This window comes from Jaculus jaculus, chromosome 10 (assembly GCF_020740685.1).
Source record: "Jaculus jaculus isolate mJacJac1 chromosome 10, mJacJac1.mat.Y.cur, whole genome shotgun sequence".
In the NCBI taxonomy this organism is placed as follows: domain Eukaryota; kingdom Metazoa; phylum Chordata; class Mammalia; order Rodentia; family Dipodidae; genus Jaculus; species Jaculus jaculus.
In genome coordinates, this window is record NC_059111.1 from 31,873,367 (window position 1) to 31,889,559 (window position 16,193).

General features: G+C 37.4%; 1 protein-coding gene and 1 pseudogene across 1 annotated transcript; both read left to right on the forward strand.

Annotated features, from left to right (window-relative positions):
• Positions 1-1,584: 1,584 nt before the first annotated feature.
• On the forward strand, positions 1,585-13,891 carry LOC123463947 (WD repeat-containing protein 20-like). Its single transcript, XM_045160048.1, has 2 exons — positions 1,585-1,750; positions 13,458-13,891. The coding sequence occupies exons 1-2, from the start codon at positions 1,585-1,587 to the stop codon at positions 13,880-13,882; spliced, it is 591 nt and encodes a 196-aa protein (XP_045015983.1). The 3' UTR covers positions 13,883-13,891.
• A 41-nt stretch (positions 13,892-13,932) lies between these two features.
• LOC101615742 lies at positions 13,933-14,884 on the forward strand (annotated as a pseudogene).
• Positions 14,885-16,193: the final 1,309 nt, after the last annotated feature.

Here is a 16,193-nt window from a genome sequence, read left to right on the forward strand (position 1 = left end):
CTGGCATGTCCATTCTCACTAAATATCTGCCTAGTTCAAAGCCTCTCTATCTCTCACAACAAACTAACTAAGTAAATAAATAAATTTTTTTTAAAAAAGAATCACTAAAAACAATTTTAAGTATTTTTATTTATTTGAAGGAGAGAGAGAGAAAAAAAGAGAGAATGGGAATGCCAGGGCCTTCAGCCACTGAAAATGACCTCCAGATACATGCACCCCTTTTGTGCATCTGGCTTTACATAGGTACTGGGGAATCAAACTTGGGTGGTTAGGGTTTGCAGGCTAGCCCCTTAATAACTGAGCCATTTGTCCAGTCCACTAAAAGCAAGTTCTAAAGAACATATATGGATGTCACTTCTTCCTTTCAACACTTAATGTGAAGCTACAGTAATCAACACAGTATAGGTAAAAAGAGAAAAAAATATTCAGTTCTGGGCAGAATGTTTGAAACAGTTTGAGTTTTCCTTATGCTTTCTGTGGTTTTATAAAGCGATAACATGGAATGCAGTACCACTGATTTTGTAATGTTGCTTGTGTCTCTGGGAAGATTATTCTTAAGGTAACTTCCTACAACCCATGCATAAGCAATAAAGTTTGCTAAGGAAGGCATTCTACTAATTAAAATGAACAATGATACTTTAAGAGTTCAATCATCCTGCAGTTGAGTATAATGACTCAGATGGTTTTCTTGAAAACTTTGAGCCTTACAAAATATTCTCTTTATTAAAAAAATCTTCTTAATTTTTAATTTTTTTATTTATTTTAGAGAGAATGAAGCTAAGAGAGATAAAGATAGACAGGGAAAGAATGAGAATGCCAGGGCCATTAGCCTCTGCAAATGAACTCCAGATGCATGTGCCACATTGTACATCTACTTACATGGGTCCTGGGGAATTGAACCTGGATCCTTTGGCTTTGCAGGCAAACACCTTAGCCACTAAGCCATTTTATTCCAGCCCATAAAATGAGTTTTAAGTTTTGTTAGGTTTAAGGAAGTCTATAGACAGAAAACAAAAACCTAAATATCTGCAACCTGGTATCTCAGAGAAAACTCTGATTTATAGAGAATAACAAATCCCACAATTCTAACATTTGAGAATTTTATGAACTAATGTATGGCAATATAAGAAGGAAGATTGTTAGAACATAACCACAAAGTAAAAACCATCAAATTGCATGCTACTCTTTTTCATTGAAAATAAAGTATCAGGAAGACTTCCAGGTAAGATGTTGGCATCGTAGTCATGATAAACCAGCATATGGAGAGATGTAAGCAAGTCCATAGCAAAATACACTCATCTTTCAAAAATAAATGTGTATAGTTTATTATCAGTGACAGGGGAGAAGCACAAGAGACCAAGGTCTACCAGAAAGGAGGAAACCTGTCAGAATCTGGCCAAAACACTTGCATTTCCCATCCACACAGATCTGCATGCCTGAACAGCCTTGCACTGAGCCACAGGAGCAGAGACCAAACAAGTGGCTTTTCCAACAGAATCAGCCTCCTGGCAAAGTCAAGAAACCTGAAGGGGAGACAGCAGAGATTAACTGAGGTGCTGCAGAAGGGGATAGGGCTGGGACTAGATGAGCAGTTTCAGTAAAACTCCAGGATTCCTGAACTCTCCCATCCCCCCAATCATCAGAACCAAGAACCTCACTCAGCCCCCAATGGCAGAGCATCCAACACAGCTGATCAGAACACTAGATCCACAGGACAACTCAGAGGGATTAAGGTGGGCACTCAGCTTTGGTGAGATTGGAAGCCACAACAAAAGATAAGGAGGCCAGCAGACAAAAAACAAAACAACAACAACAACAACAACAACAAAAAACACAGATAAATATTTATGTACTGCAAGTGCTAATCTTACTTTCCATATTAGGGCAGGTTTGGGGGTATATATTCCTGGTTGGTTTTATCATGTTCAAGTAAGCTGTAATTGACTGTTGACAATTGTTGCCTTTGATGCTTTCAGATTTATAGGGCCTTTGTTCTTTTATTCTGTCATTACTGGGGCAGGGTCTGATTCAGACTCAGGCTGACCTGGAACCCATTTCAGAACAGAAATCTCAACAAGCTGACAGGATTAAGGGCATAAAGCAACACACACCTTTAGAAATTTTGGATTTTTAAGGTTATCTGTTTGTTTTAATCCCTATACTTTCATACTCTGTGCTGCTTTTTGTTCAGTGTGTATATTTCTCAGTTAAATTTTAGAATTTGCCAGTAAATTGTTGCACCCAGCTCACTAGAATACTTGAATAGCAGGCAAACTCAATACCTAGGATTACAACTCCTGTTGGATTGGAGTACAAGAGCTATACTTGGCACCTTACACTCCTACCCTGAAGGTTAATAAAGTTGGACTTCCATCTCTAAGAACACTGCAGATAATTAGAAAACCTAAGCATCAAATCAAGTCAGAATATAAAAATCACTACATTATTATACAAGAAACACAAGGAATCAAAAAAATACAATCCTACGAAAAATTATAAATCCATTAGAAATGCCCCCCAATGAGATTGTTTTAAATGAAATGTCTGAGAAAGATTTAAAAAAAAAATATTTTTGTCTTTACTCAAAGACATCAAAGAAGAAAATGAAGTCCTGAAAGAGAACACCAAAAAGCAGTTTAATGAAATAAGGAGATCATTATATGAAATGAGTAAAGGAATAGAAATATTGGGGGGGGGGGGAAATGAAAGAAATACTAGCACTGAAAAACACAGTATGTCAAATAAAAACTGTGGAAAGTCTCACCAGTAGAATCGATGAAGGAGAGAGCAGAATATCTAAATTAGAAGACCAGAGGCAGATCTAATACAGTCCAACAAAGAGAAAGAAAGATAAGCTACTAGGAAAGTATGGAGGAGAATATCAAGATATTTGGGATACTATGAAAAGATCAAATATAAGAATTTAGGAAATAGTGGAAGGAGAAGAATTTCACTCCAAAAGCATAATGTGTTTTCATAGAAGAAAATCACAGAAGAAAAAATTTTCCAAATTGAGAAAGAAATGCCAATGCAGATACATGAAGGCTTTAGAACACCAAACAGACAAAACCTGGAAAGAACATCTCCTCACCATTATAATTAAACTACTAAACACACAAACCAAATAAAATATATTGAAGGCAATTAGAGACAAAAAGCAAGTCACCCATAAAAGCAAGCTAATCAGCATTGCAGGAGATTACTCAACACAAACTTTAAAAGCTAGAAGTGATTAGAATTATATATTCCAAGTTCTGAAAGATAATAACTACCAACCAAGATTACTTTATCCTGCAAAGTTATCAATCCAAATTGATGGAGAAATAAAGATATTCTACAACAAACCCAGAAATTTAGGACAACTAAGTCTGCTCTACAGAAAATACTTAAAGAGTTCCTTTGTGCTGAAGAGAAAGCAAAGCACATACATGAGGAAACAGGAAAAAATAAGTCATATTCAAATTACAGTTAAATCAAGAGAGTAAATGGAAAACAGAAAGCACTACAAAACAAGAAGAATCAAAAAATACATACCTTTCAATAATAACTTTTTTTTGTTTGTTTGTTTGTTTTCGAGGTAGGGTCTCACTCTGGTCCAGGCTGACCTGGAATTAACTCTGTCATCTCAGGGTGGCCTTGAACTCATGGCAATCCTCCTACCTCTGCCTCCCAAGTGCTGGAATTAAAGGCGTGTGCCACCACACCCGGCAATGACTTTTAATATGAATGGACTCAATGCTCCAAAGAAAACACAGGCTTGAAGACTGGATTAAAAGGCAGGATCCTGCTGTTTGTTGCCGCCAAGAAACCCATCTCTCAATAAAAGATAGGTATTGTCTTATGGTGAAAAGAAGGGAAATAGTGTTTCAAGCAAATGGGTCTAGGAAGCAAGCAGGTATTTTTATCTTCATATGGGACAGGAGAGAATTCAAAAAAATATTGGTGAAGAACAATAAAGAAGGCAACTTTTTTGGACTGGAGAGATGGTTTAGTGGTTAAGTGGTTGCCTGTGAAGCCTAAGGACCCTGGCTCCAGGATTGATTCCCTAAGACCCACGTTAGTCAGATGCACAAGAGGGCGTATGTTTCTGGAGTTCATTTACAGTGACTGGAGGCCCTGGCTTGCCCATTATCTCTCTCTGTGTGTCTGCCTCTTTCTCTGTCTGTCACTTTCAAATAAATACATAAAAATAAACATTTTTTTAAAAAAGGTCGCTTTATACTGATTAAAGGAACATGCTGACAGGAGAAAATTATAATCCTAAACATGTATGCACTAAATATGGGGTATCCCAATGTCATCAAACAAACACTATTAGACTTAAGGTCACAGATAATACCAAACACAATTGTACTTGGTAACTTCAATACCCCAAGCTCATTAATGGACAGGTCATCCTAGCAAAAATTAAACAAAGACACATCTGGATTAAATGATGTCATAAAACAAATGGACCTAACAGATATCTACAGAATATTCCATTTAAATGTTGCAGAATATAAATTTTTCTCAAGAGCACATGGAACATTCTCCAAAATAGACCATATATTAGGACATAAAGCAAATATTAACAAATATAGGAAAATTGAAATAATCCCTTGACGCTATCTGACCACAGTGGGATTAAACTACAAATCAGCAACAAGAACAAGTACAGAACATATAGAAATTCATGGCAATGAAAGAGTACACTGTTGAATAATGAATTGGTCATTGAAGAAACAAACAAGGAAAGGAATAAATTCATAGAATACAACATACCAAAACATTGAGGGACAATGAAGGCAGTCCTAAGAGGGGCATTTATAGCTCTAAGTTCCTATTGTAAGAAATTAGAGAGTTCACAAGTAAACAATTAAATGCTTCACCTTAAGGCCTTGAAAAAAGAAGAAGACCAACCAAAATCAGATTGGAAGAAATAATAAAGATTATGACAGAAATTAATGAAATAGAAATGAAAGAAAAGAACATTCCAAAGAATCAGTGAAACAGAGTTGGCTCTTTGAAAGGATAAACAGGATTGATAAACCCTTAGCAAATGTGACCAAAAGAGAGAAGAGACAAAAATTAATAAAATTAGAGATGAAAAAGGCACCATTACAACAGATACCAAAGAAATTATGGATATCATGTGGACATAATTTAAGAATATATTCTCTTCTACATTTGAATATCTGAAAGAAATAGATGATTTCTGTAATTTACATCACCTGTCAAGATTAAATCAAGATGAGATAAACCATTTAATTAGACCTATAACAAGTACAGAGGTTCAAGCAGTTATAAGAGGTCTCTCAACTAAAAAAAGTCCAGGCCCAGATGGATTCACTAGTGAATTTTACCAGACATTCATGGAAGAACTAACACTACTGTTTCTCAAACATTTCCATAAAATAGAAAAGGAAGGAATTCTCCTGAACTCTTTCTATGAGGTCAGCTTCACCTTGATACCAACACCAGACAAACACAGAACACAAAAAAGAAAATTACAGATTAATGTCTTTCATGAACATAGTTAAAAATTCTCAAGAAAATATTGGCAAGCAGAATACAAGGATATATCAGATCATTCAACTTGACCAAGTAGGCTACATCCCACAGATGCAGGGATGGTTCAACATACACAAATCAAAAAATGTAATACACTATATAAATGGGCTGAAGAACAAAAATCACCTGAACATCTCAATAGATTCAGAAAAGGCATTTGGCAAAATCCAACATCCCTTCGTGTTTCCTACAGAAACTGGGAATAGAAGGAGTGTATCTTCACATAATAAAGACTATTTATGACAAACCTACAGCCACCATAATACTAAATGGGGAAAAACGTGAAGCTCGTCTACTAAAATCAGGAAAAAGACAAGGGTGTCCATTATTCCCACTCTTTAATATAGTACTGAAAGTCTTAGCTATAGCAATAAGACAAGATACATTCATTGAAGGAATACAAACTAAAAAGGAAGAGATCAAATGATTCTATACATAAAGGTCCCTAGAACTCTACCAGCAAAATGTTAGAGCTGATATAAAAAATTAGCAATGTAGCAGGAAACAAAATAATACACAGAAATCAGTAACTTTTCTATATACTAGCAATAAACATGTGGAGGATGAAATGCAGGGATTACTCCCATTCACAGTTGCCCAAATAAATAAATAAAGTACCTTGGAATAAGTCTCACCAAGGAAGTGAAGGACCTCTACAATGAAAACTTTAAAACTTCAGAAGTCACTAGAAAATGTAACAGCATCCAATGTTCTTTGATTGGAAGAACCAATATTGTGGAAATATCAATATTACTAAAAGTGATCTATACATTAATGCGATTTCCATTAAAATTCCAATGGTATTCTTCACAGAATTGGAAAAATCAATCCTAAATTTAATTTGGAAACACAAAAATTATTGAATAGCCAAAACAGTTTTGTGTAATGCAATTAAGACTTATGGTATCTCCATAACTGATTTTAAGCTACATTATAAAGCCATAGTAACAAAAACATCATGGTGTTAGCACAAAGCAGATTTATAGATCAAAGGAACAGAATAGAGGACCCAGATGTTAATTTAGGCAGCTATAGCCATCTCATTTTTGACAAAAGTGCCAAAATAATCATTGGAAAAAGACAGCCTCTTCAACAAGTGGCACTTGGAAAATTGGACATCTATATGTAGAATGAAAAAAAAAAAATCCCTGTTTCTCTCCATGCACAAGAATTAAGTCCAAGTGGAGATCAGGGACCTTACTTAATATCAGACTTGAAATTCTGAAACTGATAGAGGAAAAAGTGGGGGAAACCCTTCAACATATTGGCATAGGCAATGATTTTCTGAATATAACCTCATTTGCTTTGGAAACCACTAGTCAACTACTGGAACATCATGAAATTAAAAAGCTTTTGTATAGCAAAGGTCACTGAATAGATCAAAGAGACAACATACAGGATGGGAAAAAGTCTTTGCCAGCTATATATATGACAGAGGATTAATATTCAGAATATACAAAGAACTCATAAAACAAAACAATAAGAAATCAAGCAACCCAATTAAAAAAGGTTCGATTGTGGGCTGGAGAGATGGCTTAGCAGTTAAGCGCTTGCCTGTGAAGCCTAAGGACCCCGGTTCAAAGCTCGATTCCCCAGGACCCATGTTAGCCAGATGCACAAGGGGGTGCATGCTTCTGCAGTTCATTTGCAGTGGCTGGAAGCCCTGGAGCGCCCATTCTCTCCCTCTCTCTCTGCCTTCTTCTCTATGTTGCTCTCAAATAAATAAACAAAAATAAATAAACAAATAAAATAAAAAATAAAAAAGTGTGATATTGAACTAAATAGAAAGTTCTCAAAAGAAGAAATACATATGGCATATAAACATCTGAAAAAGTGTTCTATAGCCTTAGTCATCAAGGAAATGCAAATTAAAACTACTTTGAGATTCCATCCCATGACTATCATCAAGAAAATAATTAACAATAAATGGTGAGGATGCAGGATAAAGGGAACCATTCTACACTCTTTTTGGGAATGTAGTCTGGTATAGCCATTGTAGAAATCAGTGTGGAGGTTCCTGAGACAGCTAAAAATAGATTTACCATATGACCCAGCTCTTGTACTCTTAGGTATAAATCCTAAGAACTTTTCTCACTACCTTAGAGATGCTTGCCCAATATTGATTATTGCTTCCCTATTCACAATAGCTAGGAAATGGAACCAGCCTTCATGTCCCTAAACAGATTCATGGATAATAAAGATGTGATAAATTTACCCAATGGAGTTTTATTCAGCAGTAAAGAAAAATAAAATTGTGAAATTTGCAGGGAAATGAAAGGATCTGGGAAGGATAATACTAAGTAAGGTAACCCAGGCCCAGAAAGCCAAATGTCACATGTTTTCTCTCATATGTGGATCCTAGTTACCAATGTTCAGTCTTGTGTGAGAGTTGGAGTAAAAATCTGTACCAGAGGATAGTAAGCTAGAAAAGGGCTATAAGGGAGGGAGGAGAGGAGTGGACTTATGGGAATGGTACTGTATATATGTAAGAAGATGGACCAATTACTGAGGGTGGAATGGCCTAAGTGAGGTCAGGGGATAAGACTGAGTAAAAGGAGTTTGGGGGAGGTGTAATCAAAATTCAGGATATCAATAAGACATATGATAACCTACTTTTTTTAATGGCACATCCAGAAGGCATAGATTATTACTAGAAAAATTTCAGTGCCAGGGACTGGATACCTCCAGTGAGTTGTTGGCCAGGGAGATTGCTGATGTTCCCAAAACATTACAAGCTATTGCCAAGTCTCTTGGTTTACCACCAGGATAATAAAACCCTATCACTAAAGACTCTGCATGCCTTGGCTACAAGGCCACTGAGAAATCAAACTGGTGCTGAGCTGAAAACCATCTCTCAGTAAACAAGCTGACAGAAATCTGGAAAATGCTGCACTGCATGCAGTCTTATGGAGTATAAAAACCATCAGTGGTGAAAACAGTTGACATTGCAAGCCTCAAGCTTGGCCAGCCAGACTAAATGAGCCAATTGGTGCAATAGTGGCATGACTGTTATGGGGGAAACCAACTCCTAAGTGGACTGGAGACTTGATCTATGGAGGGAATACTTGCCTGGTACTGAAAACCTAATCAAAAGGCTATGGTGGAGGGGGTCATGAGTATTAAGAGTGTAATGCCTGTTCTTGTTTAACTGAATGCACATATTTTGCTCACAAAACTGCCTTGTAAGCATTTCACTTGATGTTCATACCAACATATTAATGCTGCTATCACTTTTGGTTAGAGAAGGTTCTCTTTTCATATGATGGTGACCCAAAAGGAACCTAATGCTGAGAGAATGTGACAAAGGAATGTTCAGCACTGAAACATCTCTACCACACCTTCTTGGGCTCATGGTCCATTGCAGAAGAGGTGGTAGAAAGAATACAAGAGCCAAAGGAAGGGTAGAGCTGCTTAAAATGCAATCAACCAGATAGAAATTGGCCTTGATATCCATGACCTTGCAGTGTCTAGCATTATCTTCACAAGACCCTCACAATAGTAGGAAAGAAAAGATGATGACATCAAAATAAAAAAGGGACTATTAGAAAGAGGAGGTGATATGATGAAGTGTATATTTGTTAATGGGAAAGTGGGGGATGGGAGGGAATTATCACTGTGGCAGTTTGATTCAGGTGTCTACCATAAACTTAGGTGTTCTGAATGCTAGGTTCCCAGCTGATGGAGATTTGGGGATTAATACCTCAGAGAGGAAGTGTATTGTTGGGGGTGGGCTTTTGGTTGTTATAGCCAGTTTCCCCATGCCAGTGTTTAGCACACTCTCCTGTGCAATTGTCCACCTTATGTTGGCCAGGGGTGATGTCCACCTTCTGTTCTGGCCATCATCTTCCATGTCATCTTGGAGCTTCCCCTCAAGCCTGGAAGACAAAATAAACCCCTTTTTCCCACAAGCTGCTCTTTGTTGGGTGATTTCTACAAGTGATGCAAACCCAACTGCAATAGTAAAGTGGTACCAAGGAGTGGGATTGCTGCTAGACACTTGACTGTGTGACTTTGGCCTTTTGGAGCTGATTTTCAGGAGGAATGTGGAAGGGCTTGAAAAGTTGGCCTAAGAGATGCCTTGCAGTGCTGTAAGTACAGCTTGATGGACTATTCTGGTCAGAGTTGAAATACCTGAATGCAGTAAGAACTATGGACTGTGAGGTTTGGCTTATGAGGGTGAGAAAGAGCTTTGCTTGGACTGGGCTAGCAGTTTGTTTGAGAAGCTTGCTGTTATGCCCATGTCCTGAGAAGTTGTGCATGGTTTCTTTGCATAGACATGAGCTGGTGGGAGCAGAGGGATATGGCACAGAAAGAAATCTTTAGTCTGAAACTGCTTCCTGTTAAGCTACAATTGAGAGATTACAACTTTGAGATTGGGCCAGCTGACCTTCACTGGGGCAACAGGAAGAATGTACACTCTTTTGAAGGGGCCTGAGTGCTCAAGGAGTGTCCGGTTCTTCAAAGTTTGTTTTATTCAACCCTGGATTAACAAAATGGCACCCTAGCTGGTATTGTGGAGTATAAGAAATGTAGGAAAGAGAGGGTCATTGAGTTGGCAACATGGTCTTGTGTTTTGGAAATGGCCATGGGCAGTGTGGAGCAGGTTTGCTGCATACCTGCATGGAGACCCCCATGGGGCCATGAGGATGAACTGTGGGTTGCAGTGAAGATCCAGTGGAGATCCCAGGACTTTGAGATGGCTGCTAAGGAGTGCTCCTGGCCCCAATGAAGTTTTCTAGGACTGTGAGATGGAGGGGAGGAATTCGAATGCCAGAGACTTGTTGGTTAGAATGATCAGACTTGATTTGTCCCTGGCTAGAGTGGTTGGACTTGAAGCTACAGAGTTTGATGTTTTCCATAGTTGTTTTAAATAATATTGTATTAGTTGAATATTTCTTTGCTATGCTCAATGCAATCTTTGACAGTGTGAATGTTTATTCTGTGCCATTATGGGTTTTCTTGAGGTTAGTTTTTTGAGGCCAGGGGTGGAATGTGGCAGTTTGATTCAGGTGTCCTCCATAAACTGAGGTTTTCTGAAGGCTAGGTTCCCAGCTGATGAAAATTTAGGAATTAATGCCTCCTGGAGGGAGGATATTGTTAGAGGTGGGCTTATGGGTGTTATAGCCAGTTTCTCCTTGTCAGTGTTTGGCATACTCTCCTATTGTGATTCTACCTTATATTGGCTAGGGGGTGATATCCACTCTCTGATCATACCATCATCTTCACTGCCATCATGGAGCTTCCCCTTGAGCCTATAAGCCAAAATAAACCTCTTTTTCCTATAAGCTGCTCTTGGTTAGGTGATTTCTGCCAGCAATGAGAACCTGACTGCAACAGTCATGATATGTTGTCTGCAAGTATTTATGCTGTCAATAAAAAAGAAAAGAAAGTATCAGTAGCTGGAGATACAGCATACTGATAGAGGGCTCACATCGCATGGTGAGGACCCTGTGTTGACTCTATTTACAGCACTCACAAATAAAATACGAAAAAGGTTTTCTCAAAACCTATCTTCTTATAATGTTCTATTTTCTTCTATCTTATTCTTTAATAATTAATGGTATGTGCAGTTCATATTTTCAGGCCACTTTGTGGGTCAAGGGACACATTTGCATCTAGACTAATGAACTATCACCTAGAAGTTGTCAGGCAGACATATCTTGGTTAAAAAAAAATCATAAAACAAAGATAATGAAATGGAGAATAAAATGTCAGGTTGACATTTATGTCTTATGTATGAATAATTTAATTATTGTTTTCTTCTTAAAAGCATGCTATTTTACATTTCTGCCAATATATTCTCAACACAAAGGTTCTGATGGCAGTAGTACTAAGCATATATGCACATGCATTTTCCATTTGAAATGCATTTATTGTAAATAGCTGCCTGATATCTCAGAGCTCCTTCTTTAAAGAACAACTGTCATATATTTTCTGTTTGCATGGAAAATTCCAATTCTAGCAGAACTATTCTGAATTTTTAATGTATTTATGAATATGTATATATTATGATAGGAAAAACATATGGTTATGTGTAAGCTTTTGTTTATTCACAAGAAAACATTTAATTTAAAAAAGATGTTTACCTACTATGTGTTCTAAAGTAACAAAAATGTGAATTGAGGTATTAATTTCTATTACAGTCCGAACATATGTACACAGAGGTTATAATATGTTATTACATTACACTGACTTTTCAGTATTCATATATAATTACTAAACTATTAGGTTTGAAAATATTTTGAGTGATTAACTAATATAAGGCAAAATTTAGAACCATTATATGGAGAGATAGACAAACCCAATATAATTGAAGCCCTCACAACCTCACTGTAAAGGATTGATAACAAAGCCGAGCTAAAATCTGTAATGCCACTACAATCATCAATACTATCAGACTATCAGTACCCATGACAATCAATACTACCAGACTATCAATATTTTCAGTACCTGTGACCATCAGTACTACCAGACCATGACTATCTGTACTATCAGTCAACTCAATCTAGCTAGAATTTATAGAAAATCCAACTATAGCAGGATATACATCCCTCTCAAGCACACATCGGGTTTTCAATAAGAAAGACTATATTCTTGAGCATAAAATATTAAGAAACATTTAAAATATTTTAGTTATGAAAAATAAAAACAACTTACTAAAATGTTAAAAATTTAGAGAAGTTAGTATTTACATGAAAATTTACAGTAATGAGTGAATATACATTATAGTATTACTTTAAGTAAAAAGAAGAAATTTCTAAAAATCAGAATCCTGGGCTGGACAGATGCCTTCGTGGTTAAGCGCTTGCCTGTGAAGCCTAAGGACCCCAGTTCGAGGCTTGGTTCCCCAGGTCCCACGTTAGCCAGATGCACAAGGGGGCGCACGTGTCTGGAGTTCGTTTGCAGAGGCTGGAAGCCCTGGCGCGCCCATTCTCTCTCTCTCCCTCTATCTGTCTTTCTCTCTGTGTCTGTCTCTCTCAAATAAATAAATAAAAAATTTAAAAAATCAGAATCTTTAGGAATCTAGATAATAATGAGAAACTTTCAGACAAAGATATGAAAAAAGAAAGGTAAACATGATCACAGAAGACTCAGAAATCAAAAATAGGCAAAGTATAGTTGAAAATAATACAAATCCAAAACTTGGCTCTTTGTAAACATCAATAATATTTTTTGAAACTTCTACCTAAGATAGTCTAGAAAAAAGAAAGTACACAATTTATTAATGTTAGAAGTTAGATGGCCATCTTTATCATTTCCTAGACAATTAAATGATTAAAATACTGAAAATTATACAGCAAAAATTTATAAATTATTTTAAAATAAGCCAAATTACTGAAAGACACAAATTATCAAGACTCACCCAATGAAAAATAAGTATAGCTGTAATAAAAAGTCTGATAGACAGGGTTATAAATCTGTGAAAATTATTAAGCCTCCAAGAATAGTTTGACATGTATACTATTAAGTGATCATTTAAAATCTTTAAAGACAACTTACTGGGTGAATGATTGCCTTTTTAGAAATACTGTTATGGTGATCATAATTTATGCATAAAAAATAAAACACAGAATCAAAAATTACTCAAAATTTCTTATAGACCACAGTGAAAGAAAAGCCCATGAAAAACAACAAATATTTAGTCTTCACTAAAACTGAAAAGTTCATAAGAAAAAATACTGTTAGAAAATAAAAAAAAAAATGAAACCTTAGGCTTGGAGATGATTATTTATAAAACACATTTCTAAAAAGAGTCACATTCAAATTAAATGAAGAGGAATTCCAATTTCCAGAACCCTACTCTCAAAAGTAGTCTGTGTTTTGCCACCTTTTATTTTCAGTTTATATAAACTCTTGCTTTGCCTGCAAAAATACATAAATAACTGATAACTTCTAAAATGTATAAGAGAAAAATTCAAAATATGAGACCCAATTCACCACCCGGGAAGGTCTGTACAAGCTGCTGCCGCATTCGGAGTACAGCCGGCCCAACCGGGTGCCTTTCAACTCGCAGGGATCCAACCCTGTCCGCGTCTCCTTCGTAAGCCTCAACGACCAGGGTGGCAACGGCGACCGCCTCTGCTTCGATGTGGGCCGGGAGCTCTACTTCTGTATCTACCAGGGGGTCCGCAAGGCTGCTGACTTGAGTAAACCAATAGATAAAAGGATATACAAAGGAGCACAGCCTACTTGTCATGACTTCAACCACCTAACAGCCACAGCAGAAAGTGTCTCTCTCCTAGTGGGCTTTTCCGCAGGCCAAGTCCAGCTTATAGACCCAATTAAAAAAGAAATTAGCAAACTATTTAACGAGGAAATGGCAAGTTCTTAGCGTGCGTGAGCCAGGACGGGTTTCCGCGCGTGTTCAACTTCGACCCAGTGGAGCTGCATGGTACGATGCGAAGCTACTTTGGGGGCTTGCTGTGCGTGCTGGAGCCCTGACGGCAAATACATTGTAACAGGTGGAGAGGACGACTTGGTGACAGTCTGGTCCTTTCTAGACTGCCGAGTAATAGCTAGAGGCCATGGGCACAAATTCTGGGTCAGTGTTGTGGCGTTTGATCCCTATACTACCAGTGTGGAAGACAGTGACCCTGTGGAGTTCAGTGGCAGTGATGAGGACTTCCAGGACCTTCTCCATTTTGGCAGAGATCGAGCAAACAGTACTCAGTCCAGGCTGTCCAAATGGAACTCTACAGACAGCCGCTCTGTAAGAGTCACCTATCGGTTTTGTTCTGTGGGCCAAGATACACAAATGTGTTTATGGGACCTTACAGAAGACATCCTTTTCCCACACCAGCCCCTCTCCAGAGCAAGGACACATACAAATGTCATGAATGCCACAAGTCCCCCTGCTGGAAGCAATGGGAACAGCGTCACAACGCCCGGGAACTCTGTGCCCCATCCGCTGCCACGGTCCAATAGCCTTCCGCATTCAGCTGTCTCAAATGCCGGCAGCAAAAGTAGTGTCATGGACCGGGCCATTGCCTCTGGAGTCAGCAAGTTTGCAACTCTCTCACTGCATGACCGGAAAGAAAGACACCACGAGAAAGACCATAAACGAAACCATAGCATGGGGCACATTTCTAGCAAGAGCAGTGACAAACTGAATATAGTTACTAAAACCAAAACGGACCCAGCTAAAACTTTGGGAACTCCCCTGTGTCCTCGGATGGAAGATGTTCCCTTGTTAGAGCCGCTGATCTGTAAAAAGATAGTTCATGAAAGACTGACTGTATTAATTTTTCTTGAAGACTGTATAGTCACTGCTTGTCAGGAGGGATTTATTTGCACATGGAGAAGGCCTGGTAAAGTGGTAAGTTTTAACCCTTAATGCTGTACTAGCTCTAGAACTTGACTAGGTAGTGATTTTTTTTCTTGTGGGAGGGGTGGGGTGTACAATGAATGTGAATGACACTTCTTACTCTTATTGTAAATCTAAATGCATCAGAGCCATAGTTTTGGATACTGCATGCCATGTAATTCTGAATCATTTGATAATTCACCTTAGAGCATTTAAAAATATATAATCAAACTAATTGCCAGCCCAAGTCAGTCATCCTCTGGGAATATATAGAGCCCCAAGGTTAGCATTCCTGTATCAGACTATTTCAATTTTAGGGAAATCATGACAGTGTGGAAGAATAATGACCTTAAAATGCTCAAATTAAAATTTATGCTTTAACTGGAATATTTTTGCTTACCTATTCAACTAGACCATTGTACACCTGATCAGTGTGTGTTCAGTACAGATGGCCATTAATTGTCATTTATAGTCAAATTTTTAAATCTTAAAATGTTTAGGAATCTATGAAATTTAACTTTAGGAACAAAGTGTTTCATCAGGGTTGACTGATATTATTTTTACATTGTCTGGCAATCCCCAGAAAGAGAAGAGCCTTAATTTTTAAAACCCATTTTAGTCATTTTATGACAATTAAAATTGTTTAATAAACATCTTTTTTCAAAGAAAAAAAAATTCAATATATATACATATGTCTGAACACTTCATTCAGCAAAAAATATACAGTTTTGGAAAATTAGCATGGCACAGTACATGATTGCCAATAGGTACATAAAAGTTAAAATAGCAGTGATATTCTCTAGTGAGAGTATCTAAACTGAGAAGTTTGAATCTAGTAATTGCTAGAGATTTTCAGGAACAATTTTTCTTATTCATCAATGATGGAAATTGAAAATGGAACAGCCATCATAGATGCTAGCTGGAACTTTCTTACAAAGCTAAACACAATCTAATGAGCCATCAGTCATGTTCCTAGGTATTCACTCAAACATTAGATAATTTTATGGCCATTAAAATTCCTATGTTCAAAGGTTTGCTGCACCTTTACTCATAATTGGTCCTCCTTCCGAAAATACCCATGTGGGAGCAATGAAATGCTCTTAAATAGAATACATAAATTAACCATGATATGTTCAAGAAATGGAGTATTTATTCAATAATAAAAAAAGATATGAGGGGTTGGAGAAGTGGCTAAGCATTTGAGGTGCATGTTTCTGAAGCCTAAGGACCCATGTTTGATTCCACAGTACCCACATAAACCAGATGCAGGAGGTTGAGTATGTGTCTAGAGTTTGTTTTCAGTGGCTGTAAGCCCTGGTTTGCCCATTCTCTCTCTGTC